At 33.7% G+C, this 20373-nt stretch overlaps 1 protein-coding gene across 1 annotated transcript; it reads right to left on the bottom strand.

The window, feature by feature from the left end:
- Positions 1-1215: 1215 nt before the first annotated feature.
- Positions 1216-15443, bottom strand: LOC128218858 (uncharacterized). Its single transcript, XM_052926591.1, has 23 exons — positions 15410-15443; positions 14730-14828; positions 14268-14366; positions 13144-13237; positions 12712-12908; positions 12341-12467; positions 11673-11895; positions 10909-11474; positions 10491-10599; positions 10127-10350; positions 9835-9952; positions 9102-9287; positions 8079-8115; positions 7627-7899; positions 7361-7411; positions 7060-7202; positions 6375-6561; positions 6004-6123; positions 5547-5701; positions 3474-3587; positions 2623-2737; positions 1787-1880; positions 1216-1348 (listed from the first exon to the last, which is right to left on the bottom strand). Exons 1-23 carry the CDS (start codon positions 15438-15440, stop codon positions 1216-1218), a joined length of 3495 nt encoding a protein of 1164 aa, XP_052782551.1. The 5' UTR covers positions 15441-15443.
- Between the last annotated feature and the right edge of the window lie 4930 nt (positions 15444-20373).

Below are 20373 nucleotides of genomic sequence, written 5' to 3'. Positions count from 1 at the left end.
CTAATTGAGTGTTTGCACAAGGCCTGATATTGTGTCCTTGTGCAGCACCGTGTGAAGTTCTATGACCTTGTTTACCATGACAAGTGTTGTTTTATGATCACAGATTTGCTTAATTGACACTAATTGGCACTAGTTGATCTTGTAATTTTGTTTTGAATTATTCATCGTTATTCCTGTATCACGACTACAGAAATATGCCTCCAACATTGACTTCAAGTGTTTGGAAGTATTTCACAAAATAGATAAATAATTTATTTCCTATTTAGTATTTATTCACGTTTTATTTTGTGTAGTGTATTTTATTTTTCATACGATATGTAAACATGTTTAGTTTATTGATAAATAAAAAAGTACACGCATGTCAATAAAGAAAAATCAGATCGTCTTTTTGTCTTCTCATCTTTTCCGCAATTATATCCTTCATTACAAAAGTAAGTTATAAGTAATTAAAACGTCCCATTAAGCTTTTAAACATGTAAGAAGGTTGGTCGGCATGGGCAATTGACACCTGCAATGCATGTGTCTTTTCACTCGGTCCAACAAAAGTATTGGCGCATGACAAAGTATTCAACTAATTTTCATGCGACATTTTCAGCGTCTTTCATTTTTGCACTTCCAACTTCGAGGACATTTCACCCTGTATAACACAAGTTATTTCCTATATCAAAAATGGCCTGAAACAAAACTTATTGTGGCGGCTGTTGTTACAATCGCATTGCACATGCACTCATTAAACTTCATAAAATTGCTTGTCGGCATTTATTTTGTATTTAAAATAATTTTGTAATGTAAAGCTTTCAAAGTGACATGGAAAACAAATCTATTAAATAGCACAAACTTACCTAATGAAACAAAACATGATATATGTATTTATATTTAAACTGTGTATCGGAGATTATATAATTATTATCAACCGTAACGTTCACGTTGCACCTTTTCACAGGGTCTCCCTATCTTATATTTAATAAAGTTCTCAACTTCAGAATGTTTACATTTCGAAAATGCAGTCGTCGTACAAATCGTACGTCGTAACTTGAATGGTAATTTTTCAGACGGATTCATCAAAATATTATTAGGAAACACATATTTAAGTTTGTTGGACAACAGTTTACTTTATTCAAGTAGTATAGTATTGTTATGTTGTTAACTTTCTGCATGAATTCTTGTATTGGTCTGCTATTTATTCTTCTGCATTGTTAGTAATATTTTTCCTTTTTATTTTTTGTAATAATAGTAGTCGTCTTGTGGCGCGGTAACAAATATTTCATCCAGCTCTTCTCTGATGGCCTTGAAGCTTGGACGCTGTTCTGGTTTTGTTTGCCAGCAACGGGTCATAACGTCATACCATCTGGTTAGACAAAGAATGATAAAGTCACAGTTGTATTTAGTTTCGACTGCGTCATTTTTATTGAATTTGATAAGGTATGCAAATTAAGTAAAATCCAAACGACGTAGGTTAAATTACCAAACGAATGAAGTCTGGTTCCTATGACATGATATTTTTCTTAAAAAGATTAGTTGATAGATTACCGGTATAATTTGTCTATTTTAAATGCGTCTTTGCTTTGTTCATGCATAATTTATTCATTCACTCTTTCGTACCAAACGTTTCACACGCCTTTTCTTTTTTTACAAAAAGATAAAACTGGGTTCGACCCCTTTTTGTCAGGGACCATCAGGCAATCGAAACCAGAATTCCATTTTGCCTATCGTTTAACTAAGCAGTTACATTAATCTAAACTATGATGCACTAAGAAATGGGACTCCGCGTATTATTATAACTTACTTGTTATCGCATTGCTCAGGTTTAGGAAGTCTGTAGCCATTCTTCAACTGACTAGGCAGCTCCTTTCCGCGAACTGCTTCGTAGGGAGCATCACCTGAACGTATACGATGTACAATCAAGCTTGTCATTACTTTCGCAGTAATGCTAAATGTGGATACCTGTGACTCCATTTATAACTTGTCTGATTTGAAAAGATATTCATTGCTGTTAAAAGTTATGTGAAACAAATAATGTGACAAACAAACTGTGTATACAATTATTAAAGTTGTGTTTTTGTTCACCATTTCAACTGATATATTTTATGTGCATAACCTTTCAAGGACAAAACAGCTTAATATTTGTAATAATATTTCAGTATATCTGTTCATACCCTTTCGCTGTATATCATACCACTTGAAATGATTCCAAAATAATATGGATCACCAGGCATCCAGAATTGACATGTGTGTGATATCGAAAACAAACTCATAATGAAAAAAACATGATATACTACATAACATTTAAAACATAATCCGTCACCGAAGGACAATTCCTCTTATTTAGAAACAAAATTTAGCTATTGAATTATTGTATTAAGAAGATGAATAATGACTAAAACAAGTGCACTTGAAACAGCTGTCTCAAAGCTTGTTACAATATCTGCAGGGCATAAGTGGATTGATTAAACTTCCAGAATAGTAAAGATTTTAAAATTAACTTTAACAAAGTTCTGAACAATCAGCCCCTATTGTGAATACATGCTGGAAGAGATTCCGTTAATAGGAAGATACTGTCATATTTTTAAGCTAGCAGTCTCCAGGACATATTCCATACAGGATGGAACGTCGAGCTCGTACCGAGAGAGAATATTTCCCACAGCACGACTCCATACGACCAAGCATCACTTTTATCCGTTGCCTCTTGTGTGCTCTTGAGACACTCTGGGGCCATCCACTTCATCGGAATGCGCTCCTGAAATGTTCTCAAATATGCGATACTTGCACAGGTCCAAATGCATGGCATCATATTTGATATTGCTTTAAATATAAATGTAAATCCAATGTACAGTAATGTTAAATGAACCATATTTCTATTTATTTTCTTACTGTTTAGTCAAATCTAAACACATTACTTAAGGTGTGTTTGGCTATTATGTCTGTATTGCTAGGAATGGTTTGATCGTTTTATTAATTATGCTCGCCTGAATGAGTTGATTATATATTCAAGATACTCAAAATGTGAAGGTAAACAAAGGATTTACTATTGCAGAAATATATGAATAATAAACATACGATGTATGCATTAATCAGAATAATCGTGACAAAATTGAGAATGATGATTTGAAGCTAATACTATGACTCGCTTCTCTCACGTCAGTACCCTGTTATAATGGTAAGGGCAGTATAAAGTTAATATTTGTTTAACCTCCGACTATTCACCAAATGATAGGATAGGATTGAGCATAGCTTTGTGGGTAGTAGCAATTCCTCCATAGTTCCAACACACACAACAATAACGTTAGTGCGATGGCATTGATAAACTAGGCGACTAATTCAAAAACAACGTTCTTTTGAGCTTGTATAGTGGAACGAACTATATTATTATCCGGAAATAGAAGGTCCACGTTTTACACGATTTCTCCGTTTGGAGATAACTCATGGACCGATGCGCCTACTTTTCAAAAAGGACAATACTCAAGTACCCGTACTCGTTTACTGGTGTCATCCTTCAAATCGACCTTCAATGGACCGAATCCAGCTATCTTCACATCAAACTCATTGTCGAGGAAAATATTGCGAGCAGCCAGTCGGCGATGAACAATCTTCAATATAAAGGATTAATTCAATATCAAGAAAATATCGAGGGATGGAAGCGCAAAAGGTGTATTTGCTTCTTTATTTAATGTCTAAAAATATTTTCGTGCTAAATGCTTAGAATATAAAGAATATCAATAACATAGACTTTTGTCCAAGAGAATATCAATAATACTGATAAAGGCGAAAGAGAATATATCCAGTAATAAATTTTATATAAAAGACTAAGATAATATCTATGACAATGATAGGAGAATTTTGGGATACAGAGAATATCAAAACCATAAATAAAGAATAAAGAGAATATCAATATTATAGATAAGGACATAAAGATTCACCATGACATTGATAAGAGAATATTGATACCAGAGATTTAGGACAAAGAGAATATCTAGGACATTGCTAAATGATAAATTTAAGAATATGAAGAACAAAGGCAACGGACAAACGATAAACGACAAAGGTAACCAACCGAGAACACTGATGCATAACAAAAGGACTTTTCAAGAACATATACTATATTTAAAGACATAATGAGATGAGAACAAATATGAAAAACGAACTGACCGACAAGAGAAAAACCAAGGACATAGATAAATGACTAGATACCAAAATTACAAGAGTATCGCTGGAGGAAATGAATGCTCCCCATAGGCCCATTTTCTATAAAAAGGCAGAAATTATAATACAATGTGCTTGTAGAAGCTAAAGGTTGTAGCATTATTATACACACGTTGAAACAATCTTAACACGTAAAGATATGGGCAGTTTGGAGAATTGTTTTAAAGTAAATTCCAAGCAATGAAAGAAATTGAAATTCACATATATCAGTAGAAGAGGATCGTTGACTTTGGATCTTTAAATATTTTATCATGCCATTGCGATCTATATAAAAACCTCGTTTCATTAGAATCCCTTTCAAATATTCCAAGATAAGGCTCGAACAAGCATCCACAATGGAGAAATATAAGGTTAAGGGGAGATAACTAAATAAATATGCATGATATGATACGATTCTTCAGTTCTGTACTTCCTCTTATTTACATTTATCTACATTTCAAGATTAATATCAATCCCTTTAGCACTAAATGACAAGCACCGATTTTCGAAAAATATTAGGTTAAGTTAAGGAGAGGTAAAGAGGTGAAAACTGAAAATGAATTATGGTTCTAATGCACTTCCTTTCATTGCCATATATCTATATTTCAAGTTTTATTTGTATCCCTTCATAAATTTACAAGATATGGCCCGGACAAACTCAAAAACATCAGATTAAGGAGAGTTTTAGGTAAGATAACTAAAACAAATGCAGGGCAAGATTATGGTTCTTGGTTAGTGTACTTCCTGTCTGGAAAAGCAAATATTATGAAAATAATAGTTATGGGAAGATAACTAAATAATTATGCATGAAATGATTATAGTTCGTGTGCACTGCAATATCTCTCATTGCCATCTATCTATAAACCAAGCTGTATTTCAATCCCTTTATTATTTTTAAAGATATGGTCCGGACAAGAACCACTAATGAAAAAATGGGGAGAAAATCTAATTAATGTGCACGATATCATTATGGTTTTAATGCACTGCTCTTAAAAGTAATGCATCCATATATACAAAGTATTTTAATCATATCAGTACTTCAAAAGTCGTTCCGGACAGTGATGAGACGGACGTAGGTACGGACGGATCCACAGACAGTTGACAACGGGCGATTATATTATAATAATCAATGACAATGTGAGCAGCAAGATTATTTATTTGGGACGTTTGAATAATTCAAACAATAACAACGCTGAAGTTGCCACGATAACAAAACATTTGCAAGAAATAAATCATACCGCCTGTCATTGCCGAGAATAACACTACAGTGAAGAAAAACAAAGGGTATTTAAACACTTAACATTTGACATGTAACATTATTCATACATAGTTAGAATATACGAACAAACAAACGAACGAACAAATACCTTTCTTTCTGCTAGAAACTCCATTCCCCGGGCAACCCCGATACTAAACCTATACAACATTTCATGTGTTTCCACAGTCAGATTTTTCTTCAGAGTCTGGAGGAAATCACTGAGTTGTCCATTTACACAGTATCCGTACAATATAAAAGGACCCACTGTAAAGAGCATAAGCGCATGCTGGAAATGCAGGAATTATAGCAAGACAAGCACACGATTCTGATTGAAATAATTCTTTTAAACAACAGTTATACAGTGTACTCAAAAAGTGTAGTCTTTTTGTTTATCCTAAATGCAGTACAGCTCATTATCAACATTCTACTTCTATTACACCTTGCTTGATGTAATATAATATAAATAAACATAATTTAGCCATATCTTAGTTTCTGATCTAGTGATATCATGTACATTCAACAAGGTATGAAGACCATATTAATTTTCAAAGTCACATAGTTCATACTCATTGTATCGTCAGTAACAGCTCCGAGGAACGCTATGACGTTTTCGTGTTTTCCAACTACAGTCGAGAAGAAGTTGATTTTTGCATTCATAAGATGGACATCCTGCTCTGTGAACCCCTCTGAAATAGGTAATAAAAAGGTAAGTTAAATATTAAATCCGAAAACTGGAAATACAGAGATATGCTGTGAACTCAATACATATAAATGTTCATTAAACTGCCGATAAATATATTTATAATTTTAGTCTTCTATTTTTTTTACAATCATTCATATTCGTAGGACAGTAAATCTAGTAAATTTAGGAATAAGAATTTACCTTTATTTAGCTTATGTGCCTATCAAATATTTACAAGTTTTTCATACAACCCACTTCTTAAAATTTTGGCGACTGCTGGGCTGTCTTTGCCTTTAATCGTGGCCTTGAAGATATCAGCGAATGATCCCGATGTTAATAAACTTTGTAGGCTAACATGATCCCGATCAAGTTTCCAGGTGTCCACATCGGAAAACTCCATATCGCCATAGACATACATAGAATTCGAGTACGATTTGAGATCCTTTAAATAAAAATACACTTCACGTTTTACCGCAAGACTTCAACAGTGTTTCTTTAAAACGTCGCGTTTTATTTAGTCTATGTTTAGTCTATTTAAATCTTTGTGTTCGTTTAAATCATTTTACAAAGGCTTCAAAAGAAATCAGTTTTAGAATGATGTGGTCAAAACAAAAGAACAATATAACAGAAACATTACTATTTCAGCAATGGCGTATAACGTTGTACCAGTGTTAACGATATAGTAACAAGGCATTGGAATTCGGAAGTATAAAACATAAGATAGGTATGGTTTAACGGTATAGGTGTCTAATTGACACTAGTTCCAGTTTCTACACTGGAAACGAACTCAATGGATTCGTTTCAGCACATACGTATACATAGAAATATATATGCAAAAAGCTACAGAAACATGCTCAGTAACAAAAAGTTTAAACCTACAGTCGAGATGAACTTAATACACTATACGTAAAATCTAAATTTCAACTAAAAGGAGATTCACCTTTCTTGCATTGTGTCTGCCTGCCATTGTTTTTCTATAGGTAACAGAAACCGCTGTCATTCCTCGTCGTACAGGCTTCATATGACCTCTCCGTAACAAAACGACAAATATCGCAACCAGTATTCCAACAATTACAAGCACACCTACAGTGTTTAAACATTTCAGAATCAAATGTACATTTAATGTCACAAAGCAGTGCAATATGCAAAGCTCAGTATTTGTGTGGATGCCAACAATATAATAAAATTATCTCAAATATTACAATAAAGTAAAACGATTAGAATGTCCTGGTAATACGTACTGACGATGATTGCGGCAATGACGCCTCCTTGCAAGTGATTTCCTTCTTCAGCTTAAACATACATGTATATCTTTAAACGTGTAATGCAAATTACATACGTATAAATGCATAAATGCATAAATGCACAATACACAAAATAATTTTTTGTCTTTTTTAAACACAGTTACTCTAAAATCAAACCATGAATTCGAATTTGGACTTGTTTCTTTTACATGATGAAACCGTTCATTTCCTGTGAGAATAATATAAAATAAAAAAAATAATACCAGTCTTAAAAGTGTAAGGCAGAGCAGCAAGTTCAGTTCCTTCATATCCAACATTAAGAGACACGCTGTACTCTTGATCTGAGTCCAGGCCGAGAATGTCCACTGAAGTCTGTTCGCTGCTGACTTGTATAACCCTCGTTAATCCTTTGCTAAGATAAACCACTAACGTGATGTCAACACTTCCATAGCAAGAAGCCTTTTCAGGAATATCCCAAGTTATGCGGACACCACTTGACAATTTTTCGTCAATACGTATATTAGTTGGTCCGGAATCTACAAATCACGATTATTGAGTTAACAGTCAGAGGCATATCAATTTGGCTAAACTAAGCAATAATAATTATACAGTAGAAACTACATCGGCAAGACAAAGCGTACATTGAAATGTCTATACTGACCTCGAAATAATGTTTGTTGCTTTTAATACTTGAGTACAATAATAGCGTACTTACATTCTTCAAGACCCATGAGATGATTCAGCTGTGTAATCTAAAATAATAACATAATTACATGGATCGTTTAGTTTCGATGATATTTCGGATCCATCGAATATATCTCTTGAACATATACTGTTGTTTTACATAAACATTTGGAACTACCAAACAAATATCTTGCTGATTTATCATTAAAGGAAAACCTTCAGCTATCATTGATGATAATTGTTATGTGAATATAATTACTGATGATCAAACTCTCCCCAATCAAAGAAGAAAAAACAACACTTTGCATTTACATTATACTTTTGTTTAAACATTTGTTAGTGTCTGTTTTAGAATAGACCTTTATTTGTTCAGGTAGGAAATGACTTAACAACAAACTGATATAGATTACGTAATAAAATATGAACATATACTGTTGTTGTACATTAACATTTGGAACTACCAAACAAATATCTTGCTGATTTATCATTAAAGGAAAACCTTCAGCTATCATTGATGATAATTGTTATGTGAATATAATTACTGATGATCAAACTCTCCCCAATCAAAGAAGAAAAAACAACACTTTGCATTTACATTATACTTTTGTTTAAACATTTGTTAGTGTCTGTTTTAGAATAGACCTTTATTTGTTCAGGTAGGAAATGACTTAACAACAAATTGATATAGATAACGTACTAAAGTATGAACATATACTGTTGTTTTACATAAACATTTGGAACTACAAAACAAATATCTTGCTGATTTATCATTAAAGGAAAACCTTCAGCTATCATTGATGATAATTGTTATGTGAATATAATTACTGATGATCGAACTCTCCACAATTAAAGAAGGAAAAACAACACTTTGCATTTACATTATACTTTTGTTTAAACATTTGTTAGTGTCTGTTTTTGAATATACCTTTATTTGTTCAGGTAGGAAATGACTTAACAACAAACTAATATAGATTACGTAATAAAATACACTTTCTTATCTTCTTTGGATTGTTTTCAGTCAGTCTATAGGAAACTTGAGCACTCGTATACTTACTGTCATGTTAAATTTCCTTGTCAGTAAGGCCTGGTTGAAGATGGTCACTTCCACAATGCCTGACTTATTGAGATCTTCCTTCGGAACTATGAACCAACAGTTGTCAAATTCCACTGCCTGTGGCGGTCGATAGCAGACATCTAACACGCAGTTACAAGAGGGATCCTTGTCACATGCTCCTGTTTCCTAAAAGGAAATATGTATAGAGATGTATAAACAATTTGACCGATAGAGATATATATTTGTTTGTTGCGGGCGTCAGAACATAAAAACTACATTTGGCTGTTTTTCGTATTTTTGTTCTGGCGTTCAGACGTAGTGGCTTGCATAAAAAGTCGATATGGTTAAAGAATACATCTCGTTTTTCGCCCTTCTTATCTCTGTATTGCAAACGCATATCATAAATGCGGTAACCGATCGGCAATATTCATTAGAGGTAAGTTTTAAATAATTTTACGTAATTCCGATTTGGCATACTAGCAAACAAGTTTCATGAAGATTGTGTTATAGCAATGAAAAATTTGAAGACGCATCACAACAACAACCAATCACAAATTTACTATATCAAGTTATGCGGGTAGAAAAAAATAAAGTGTATTATGTTCGTCTCAGCTATTACTACATGCAAACAATATTTGAAACCCTAAATAACCGCACGGTCAGGTCCCATTACCATTAAAGCCGGATGTTTTTATTCATTTTAGTCGTTTATTAAATGGAATGGACAACATACATTATTTCTGTTTGCTTGCACTGCATGTACTTTCTTCGCTGTAGTACTGTTTCCAACAAATAGGGTTAACTGTAGCTTGTGTACACCACTGCCTTCGTCGGATGCGTCAAATGTTATTCTGTGTAAAGTTGTTTCACAAAACAGTATTTTGTTATTATACATCTCAAGTATTTATACGTAAAATGCAAAATACGTGCAAATGCTGTAAGTATTGGCCTTTCACCTGAAATGGTTTGAAGACAACTGTGTTACTGAAACAGACAACTAAATATACTAAAAAAAATATACATACTTTGATGTGTAGGTAAACGTGCCGTTCCGTATATTTTCCTCAAGTCGCTCGTTTGAGAATCTAGGAGGCGTATTATCTACGTGAACTTCAGTGTAGTCTACCGCAGTGTTGTTCATGATGTCAGTTGCCCGTAACCAAACCCGAACATGGCTCCCATCATCCAAAGATTCAGTTACTACATAATTCTCTTCCAAAGGCAAGTTCGTCCATGGGGTTTTTGGAATCTGCAAAAGCAAACATGTTTTGTATATAAACACGTCGTAACATACAAAACATGGAAGCTAATTAAAATGTTAATTCATTACATAAAGTTGCGTAAGTATAAATTTCAGTCAAACAACATGGTCTTTGAACAACGAGTTACCTCTTTGTCATCAGTGTAAACGCGGTTTAGTTCGAATTTTACGATACCATGCTTATTTGGAATTGCGGCCAACGTTCTATCACCGTCGTTGTCGTCAATGGCAACGTATCTAGAGTAGCAGGGATTATTTTTGATAATCAAAGTGTTAGTTTTACTTAAGATATAACAAATATTAAAATAACATGAGCTAAACATGTCTTTTGATTAGTTGTACAGATGTGACGCAATTTGCGAGAACCGAGCATCATCAGGAAATTCCGTATCCCGAGATATCACGTGTTTTTATCAGGCTATTTGTTTTTGCATGTGTCCTAGTTTTCACAGATTGCGTCTGATATTTTACATTTACTGTACTATTGTTTCAATTCTTATTTTAAATTAAAGTTCGATATGAATTATGATTAAAACTTTTATTCACTTTTTGCTTCTGAGAATGCCATCATCTTCCAACTCCTGAAACTGGGTTGGATAAGGCAGAACCTTATTCAGTAGTCTACCGTCGTTGTGTAAGTTGTTTACAAAATGATTGTCCCATCTGATTTTCAAGACTGTCTTCGTGTCATTCACTGATGTTTGCCACATGTACCCCGTTTCTTTAATGGCACTGATAATGTACAAACCACCATCACCGAGATTCATTTGCTCGATATCTTGAAAACCTGGCATCTTTGCAAAAAGTCCAGGCTTTGTAATAGTAATTACTGACGAGTTGTCGTACAAAACTAGACGTCTGGCAATTTTTGTATTGTTTGCCAAGTCTGCAGTTGTCAATAGCACGGAATACATGCCGGTTTCTGGCGGTGTTATGGTAGGGAAAGAGGGTCGTTCAATATTACTTTCAGTGTAATTAAAGAGCGGTGCTAATGGCTCAAGTTCCACAAGTTCTTCATGTACGTTTGGACTGAGCTTGAACACTTCAAGTTTGTAGTAAAGCAATCCAGACAGATCATCCGACCAGCCAGCCCACTTAGGCGTTATATGATTCTGAAAACGAAATCAACGTAGACAGTTTTAACGATTGGATTTCTTATTCAATGTATAAATGTCGGAAACATTCACGTAATTAAATGTCAGAAGTTTATTCATCTACGCGAACTTATTACTATAATGTTTCTCTGAGAAAAAGGAAAACATATTTGGTGGTCCATCAGTTTCTTAAAATAAATAAGATGCACATATTACCCTTGTTATGTCGTTGTATATTATAATTGGTTCTTCGCCAGCTACACAATGTACGCCGGAGTCTTCTTCAGAGCAATGTTTTGGAGCAACAAAGTCAAATTTGAACTCTACCATTTTCGTTACTGTGTGGCCTTGATAAATCTCCGTCTTATAGAAACGGTTATAGTTTATGTCGTGCAAATCTCGAAACCCTCCGCTCTGTATGCTGAATATCACAGTGAAACTAAAACGATAAAAAATTCCGAAAATAAATATAATTATGAGAATATCGTTGACTTTTTGTATCGGTGTTTGTTTCTCCTCTTGTGTCCGCTTGGCCTTGATCCGTGTACCCTTTAAGCAGGATCTCGGCTTGTACTCAAAAACGTCCTAGACAGCTTTGAAATGCTTCAAACATCTTTAATATAACCTGTTTTTACACAAGATGATGGCCTGATCCTAGAACAGATTGTTGGTAAAAGATAATAGGATGTGTTTGAATATTTCTCTTGTAATTTTACAATAAAATAATTTTGAATTCTGATTCTCAATGTGTTAGTGAATACGGGCCTTCAGTTAAATTCTAACATATTGCTGTAGTTTGGGGATACTCCATGTTGTTCTCTTTGTATGATTAATGATTTCATAAAATGAAAATATTATTTGAAATAATCCAATAAAGTTCATACTTGTCGCCATGTTCGATGCTGTATACGTAGTCTCTCTCAACAAGCGTGCAATCGAGATTGAGGATGGGGTTAGTGTTTGAGACTTGAGAACACCTAGCGATCTTGTTGAGTGCGATCAGAGCGTATCCTGTAACAAATGAGGGTTTTGTCGTTGCGTCTGTTGTCACTTTTTGATTTATATTTACATCATTCTCATGAGTTACATGCCAAATAATTCTTTTCAAGATAATACTATTTCGTGTACATGGGAAGTTACAAGCCTATTTCGCATGCGTGGGGTTACTGCAAAAGACCAACATATATGAATATCTGTAAGTTTTTGATAGTGCCAAACTTTAAGCATAGGTGGAACTTATCTCATTTGAACTTACCTCTTGGATCCTTATTCACCTTGCTATGAATGATATGGGCACTACCAGATACAATTCCAAACCCGAACTTAGAAACGTAGTTTTCCTCTGGATAAGTTGTTGCTGACACGCTATACATCCCTTGTAGTTGGAAATCAACATAGTTGAAGTTTTCTTGATTGCTCCATACTGGCTTATTGGTTGTACCACAAGGTGCACTGTAAGCAAAGACATTGGAACCGTATTGTACTTATGGACGTCAACATTTTCAACATGACAAATAAGCATACAATCGCTTATTGAAAGTTTGGTATTCACCTATGGTATTTGGTTAACCTAACGATACGTTGTTTTCATTATGGTATTTTGTGAATGTATTATTGACAAAAATCATATTAACAATATCTTAACATCTGGCTTAAAAATTAATCATAAATCGTTGAAAGGTCGTACTTAAAATAGAAGAACTCCTTCAGATCCGTTCGCCTGTCGTCTCTCAACGTAACATCGCAGGAAAGCAAGGTCGGCATGTTTTTACCACTTTCAACTGCATAAATGATTAATAGTATTCATATCATCTTTAAACGTGTAGCGATTGGCCAAATGTAGGTCACATGGATGCCTATGACGCAACAGTCTGCGTTAGTTCGTTCGAAAATGTACAGAATAAAAACATAGGTTTATATAGGTCTTACGGTATTCCATGTTGTTTAAATTATTATATTTAGTCCACCATCATTGCATATTATTTTATTTTTTTAAACATGGTTGAAAAGGAACCATGAAATTTTTTCGAAATGGTTTGATATATGAGCACACAGGTTTTCTTGACATGTGCGTCTCATTGCTGCGGATAAATGCAAGTAAATGTTTATTTATTGATTTCTACAACATTTATTTATAACTATGTGTCGATGTATGTGTAGTATGCCTGTGGTGTTTTGAATGTGGTATGTCTGTGTTGTTTTGTATGTGGTATGTCTGTGTTGTTTTGTATGTGGTATGTCTGTGTTGTTTTGTATGTGGTATGTCTGTGTTGTTTTGTATGTTGTATGTCTGTGTTGTTTTGTATGTGGTATGTCTGTGTTGTTTTGTATGTGGTATGTCTGTGTTGTTTTGTATGTGGTATGTCTGTGTTGTTTTGTATGTGGTATGTCTGTGTTGTTTTGTATGTTGTATGTCTCTTGTTTAGTGATATTGTGATTTGAACTTGTGCCTTTGAAGAGGGTCATCAACAACTGTATTTTTTAAAACTGGATAAAGGTTTAATATGACAAAGAAACCTTTATATTTTAAAAGGTATAGTACGATATAAAGTAGCACTACATAGGTAATAATGAACAATTTGCATGTCTCGAATGCGTATGTGAAAAGTATTACATTGCAATTATAATTATAATATAATATCAGGAAGATGAACACTTTAACGTTTTAGTTACTTTTGCTGAAATGATAAAAGTTACTTGTGACAGTTTAATGCAAGCTTTTTGGATATAAGTGTTTTGTTTACTTAGGACCTTTTATGCGCAAAACCTTTATCAAGAACGAAATTTCATCAATTTAATATCATTACGCACAATTCAGGCATCGTGATCCCGTCCATCCATTATAACACTGACAGCTATTTGATGATGTACACGCTCCGGGGAAACACGGCAACAAATGCGAACATTGGACTGCAAAATACCACAATTACAATATTTGCAAATGTCACAATATATGCTAATGTAAAAGTTAACGAAGACACACTAATAAAGGTTTTATTATGGACGCAATATGTTAGTATATATTCATTTTTCAAAAGGATTTAATCAATTTTCCAACATACCAATGAAATGGATGACTATTTGCATTTATTTGTTTCCTTAATGGTTTACACTTGTGAGGCCAGAGTTATTCAGATTGCTTTCGAGTATGGTCAAGGCTTATGTTCTGCACAATTACGACGACCAAGCTGACTACGAAAGTAATGCTATCATAATACCTCTTCTTTTTCATCGAAATATTAACGATCTAAAACGAAGCTGAAACATCCTTACGTTTAGTACAGAATCTCCCGTCGTCGTACGCGTGTAGACATTGGCAGGTATCCGGACGAACACATGTCCCTCCATTAGAACAGCGAACATTACATATTGCTGTACAAATACATGAAAAACGTACTTTAAACAATGTTTTTTAAACAAATATGTGCTATATTGATGTATTTAAATATCGTAAAATAAGCACGCTTGTAGTGTTAATTCAAATGCACTACGCCTAAAGTCACTGAAAAAAAATGTTATTGTTGTTATTTAACCTCTAAGATAAAAGAGATTCGTCGTTGACAGGTTAATACCGGCGCGCTCCGTAGCCAAATCATATGGCACGCCGTTTGTAAACTTTTGTAAACCTATGATTTATTACACTTTTTTCTCCCGGCTTATTTAGGTTATTTGCAATCATTGTGCAAACGGCGCATGAAACCTTTTATGTGAATTCATATCATAAGTGCTTTTCCAAAAAACCTGACGATACGTCTGTACTGTGTACTTCCCTGTAGCGAAACATTGGCTGCCTCGCGGACTGTGTCTTTTGGTAACAATACGTTGCATACAAAATCTAATAGTTCTTATACTTGCCCATGAGTACAAAAGTTACATAATATCACATTTGGATAAAACAGTTGTACAATGCGCTCGATTATTATAAGGTAGTTAAGTAACTTGCGAATACGCACGAATTCTGCAGGAGCCATAACGGTCAGCCATCCAGCCCGGGCAGCAAACGTCTACAGATCGAGACTTTCTCTCGAATTTGGTGCAACGGCTCCAACCCCTGTGAAGAAAATCAAAACTGTTTTAATCCTGAACTGGTATTAATAACTTCTTTATCTAAGCCGATATATTTCAAGAATAAAGAGAAGAAAAAGGTGTAACCATTGCATTTTCGTGAGGTAATTTAAGTCTAGTAAAATATTACAACTGACATTATTTTAATTTCGAGAGCTCCTTTATCAAGGGTGAGTGGTTTGGGCAAATTTTGCGCCGACTTTTTTAAAACATTGGCACCAATTGGTCAACTGATTTTTGATACGTTATTGTCTTTGAGACGTGATATCGTTAATACATAAACCGCTTTACTAAATGTGTTCTATTTTAAGTAATCTCGTTAGTATACCTACCAAAAATGACACTTCACGTAATAAGTATGGATGTAATACTGCTCCCTTGTACACTTATATCTGTAATAAACAAGATTTATACGGTATTTTACTATTATGTTCAACAAGATTTGTTGAAATTCCGTTTGCTTCGACCTCGACAAAATTGACCTGTATTTTATAAAAATGTTCCACACTTTTAAATAGCAAATAATTACGGGCTATCGGAATAATCATTTTAAATGTGAGCGATTCTGAGCATATATAATTATTATTAACTTTCTTTTTACAAGAATGCAAATATCTCTTGACATAGAAGAAAATCCTAAGCCACGTGGCATTGATGTTTGGATAAAACTGAATTCCTACCAACGCGGTAATTCTGAAAGTTTCCAACAAATCAGTCAGTACGTAACTTATTAAGAAGAATTCGCACACCATAACAAAATAACCTGATAGCGCATGGATCTGGAATGCATTTATAGCTTAGTGGTAACACGAATCTTATTACGTTAACCAGTGAGTATGTTACTTATTAAGTAGAATTCGCAAACCATAACTAAATAACCTGTTAGCGCAGCCTGAAGCTGGAATGCATTTATAGCTAAGTGGAAACACGAATCTTATCTATTTAAACTATTAGTATGTTACTCATCAAGTGGAATTCGCAAATCTTAAGTAGATAACCTGTTAATGCTGCACAGCTAAAAAAGGTAATACGTGGCAGTTCTCGGCACGTTTAAGCCTGTTATTTAGTCTTATGATATTTATCTTACCAAAAGAGTAACGCGAATATTAACTAGATAATTAGATAATTATCGCAAAAATTAAGTGGTTAACACGAAACAATTCGCGAACAGGTTATCTTACGGCAGTTATATGCCACCATACAAATTACATTAAAAGTAGACCTTTTAACTACAGTGATGTATAAGTATGAATAAAGTTGGCCAAAATAACATTATAAAGTCATTATTGCTACTTTGTTAGACAAGGATTATATTTGACTGATGTTCATTTTATATTCAATATTCAAATAAATGACATCATAAGTATAATCTGCGAAATTACAATATTATTATATTATACAAAACGTACACAACGACAAAGTATGAAAACAAAATAGCATTGATACTCGATGAAATTATATTTCATTTTTATAATGTAAGTCACCAGTTTTAAACAAACCTTCTTATATCCTTTAGATTGAATAAGCAAAATGTTTTCTAAATAAATAATGAAACGTTGTTCCATCGATCGCGATAAAAATATTCAAATTTTAAAGAACAAAAAGCTCTGGATATTTTTGTTGTCAAATATGTATATCCTTTTTCTCATACCGTCATCTGAAAAGTAAACCGCTGTTTATGCCATATTCTTCAAAGGATATGATGAACATTGTGTTCAAAAAGATTAAGTAAAAGTAAAGCTACATACGGCCCTGTCAATGCTTTAACAAACTCCAAATTGAAATAAACTATCAATAGAAATGCAACATATTTCGGTACATCCATATTTGCCAGTAGCCTTGGATCATTTGTAAAGAACGCAGAAGTCCTCTATCTCTGTGATAAAAAGGCAGTTTAGGCGGGCGTTCATAAGATTAGAGCAAAGCACTTCATGATATGCTGCGTAGTTTGGATTCCTCTTAAAGAGACTCACTCACAAATATTATGTTTGAAACAATTGTATACAAGATTGTTAAAATATGGATTATAATAATAATTCAATACAAGTCACCTCAGTAATAATATCATTTATTTCCTTACTGTAATGCTAATCAAATGTAAATTCATTTGATTAGCATTACAGTAAGGAAATAAATGATATTATTACTGAGGTGACTTGTAAATGTTTCTGCGTCCAATACCCAAATATCCGAAATAATACGCGTGCGCGAAGTGCGAGTTGTATAACTTGGAAGCACGATGGTAGCGAGGAAACGAGTGGTAGCTGTGTTTTAAAATATTATCAAGAACAGTACATGATAAATAGTTTGCGCATCTGTATGAGTATCGTTGAAATAGATTTGTACATTATTTATTGCACAGTAAAAGATTTGCCGCCCGGTTACCGTTCCACATTGAGACTTATGAGTGAAAAACAAATGCTTTCAAATATGCCACAGCAACGTGTCTTGTAGCCAAGATAGGCAAACCTGACAAGCAAAAGATAAACCACTGCTTGCGTTTGCCTCTGTTGCTCTATTCAGATGATAGTTATGTTTGCTGAAAGGGTAAAGGAGTTACACATAGGTGTGTATACACAATCATAAATATTGCTGTTCACGAGATCATTTTCCTACCAACCAGGGGGGAATTCGCCTTTTTGTGTACACTGAAACATTTTTCTCACTGAATGTTTTCATTAAACGAAATTACGTCTGCAAAATACCATACCAGGGAACGTAGAGGATGGTAAAGCTCAATTGCAAATAGAAACTTATTAAGACTGGCGAAAAAAAATTGGAAATAGAAATGAATCAAAACGCAACAGTTATGACTAACATTCAATTCATTGTTTAGGCATTTAAAGAACTGTTCGACTTTTCGCTATTAATTCAAGTATTGACCTTATGTATATAACTCTGTATTTCTTTAAAGTTCAGTTAAAATGAGAGGACCCCGAAATGAGGCATGCTTTCTATGTTCTGTAAAACGTTAATACTCGAACTATACATAGTCATGATAATTTGATACAAATATGCACTACACATTGCTTTATCATACGTCAATCACAATAATCGTTATATAGCAGGTTCTCATCTAATCTTCGAACATTTTTCAGTTGTATTTACTTTAAAAATCATAAAATATTTTTGTCAACGAACTCGTACTATACAATATAATCGGCGAGCAAACGTTAAATGGAATATAAACTGGCTACAATTTGAATAATACTCATTTCTTAATGACCCATACATATATACATACATAAACTTATGTATAATTTAACCCCAGAAACGGTCTAGATGCGAGTTGAATTTAAGTTCTTTGTTACCAGAATGGGAATCGTTTACATTAATTTAAATAAAAGTCAAATATTCGAATATAACACTATCTTTTAATTGTCTCTATGGATAATTAAAACAATGTTTTTATCCGTTAAGACTTCCGGCTTGTTGATTTAAACTTGAAATGTTGACTGCTGGGCTTGTTTAGAAACATTTGATTGGATATTCAAAGGTTAACATTAACTATATACTGTTAATACATATGTTACTATATATAGTAACACATTTGTACAGGGATTTCGCGATTATTTGCATGACACAGTGATTATCAGTTTTGCGGCCCGGGCCGATTTTTGATTATTATTTTGCGGCCAGTAGAACGTTCGCACTTGAATTCAATTTTCGTCTTAAAATCAATTTTGGCTACTGTAAAATAATGACTTGACTAAATAATCAAAATTAATTGATCTGATTGAACATATTTATTATAAAAGGGATGGAAAGGCAAAAGCAGTATGGAAGATATGCTAGTGTTTGATAACCAGTGTGGACCATTAGGGCGGCGTTTTTTTTATTTAACGTTGACATTCAAAAAACAAAACAAAATTGAATTTACTTGAAAAAACAGCAACTGTTCATACATGTTGACATCAATAATACGAGGTATTGGTTTATTTAAGTACAAACAGTCATTCTACTTGCTAAATGATCATGTGTATTGAATTGAATTCAGTTATTTAGGACATGAACAGACATATGTCAGTGACTCGTACTGAAAAATTCGGATATACGTTGTGGATTGTTCAAGGTGATCAATTGAAATTGGAATGGGAACATAAAAATTTCAACAAAATATTGTTTGCCTGTTAAGCTCACTTTCAAAAACTGAATAATAAAAAGTAAATTTAATTTGAGAGTGAGTTAACTCATTGTAGTCAAGCCAGAACGAAATTAGAATGCACACCTGGATTGCAGGAAAAAAAAATTAAAATTGCAAAATAAGAAAAACAAACATATGTATTAAAACAAACATATGTATTAAAGAGGATAATACAGGGCGTAGCCGGGCCGTTGAGTGAAAATTGGCCCTCGTGCTCATAATGGCCCGAGACGTAGTCGAGGGACATTATGAGCACGAGGGCCAATTATCACTCAACGGCCCAGCTACGCCGTGTATTAACCTCTAAATAATAGTTTGAACAGTCTGCAAAGCGTATATTTTAAATGATATTAATGTTATCATATACAGCGTGTTAAGTATAATAAACTTTTCTTATTTCTTTTGAATGAACAAACACAAATATTTCCGAATTTAGCAGCTGTACTTGATAGCAAATTTATACACATACATATATCTTACAGTAGTTGGTTTATGTATAGGTAAATGATTCAGTCAATTGACATGGCAGCGTATTTATCTTGAAATCTGAATATATTTCAAGATGGCTTATTGTATATGTGTATTTGGTGTTTATGCGTTTGTGTCTCTAGTTAATTGATGTTTTGGTCTTTGCCTTGTGCCTCTAAACAGGATTCATGTTTAAATTTCCGACCACTGGGCTTGTCCCCGTAGTTTACAATGTATTTA

This window comes from Mya arenaria, chromosome 15 (genome assembly GCF_026914265.1).
Source record: "Mya arenaria isolate MELC-2E11 chromosome 15, ASM2691426v1".
NCBI lineage: Eukaryota > Metazoa > Mollusca > Bivalvia > Myida > Myidae > Mya > Mya arenaria.
The sequence above is the reverse complement of the archived record's forward strand: the minus strand, read 5'-3'. Positions and strand labels throughout refer to the sequence as shown.

Bases quoted from the DNA above. Each gene is read 5' to 3' on its own strand.
- LOC128218858 (XM_052926591.1), bottom strand. From the start codon at position 15,440: ATGGCTGACCGTTATGGCTCCTGCAGAATTC. The intron at 10,351-10,490 runs GTAACTCGTTGT...TTGCTTTTGCAG, and splicing joins TTTACACTGATGACAAAGAG to ATTCCAAAAACCCCATGGAC. The intron at 7,203-7,360 runs GTACGTATTACC...TAAACACTGTAG, and splicing joins CATTGCCGCAATCATCGTCA to GTGTGCTTGTAATTGTTGGA.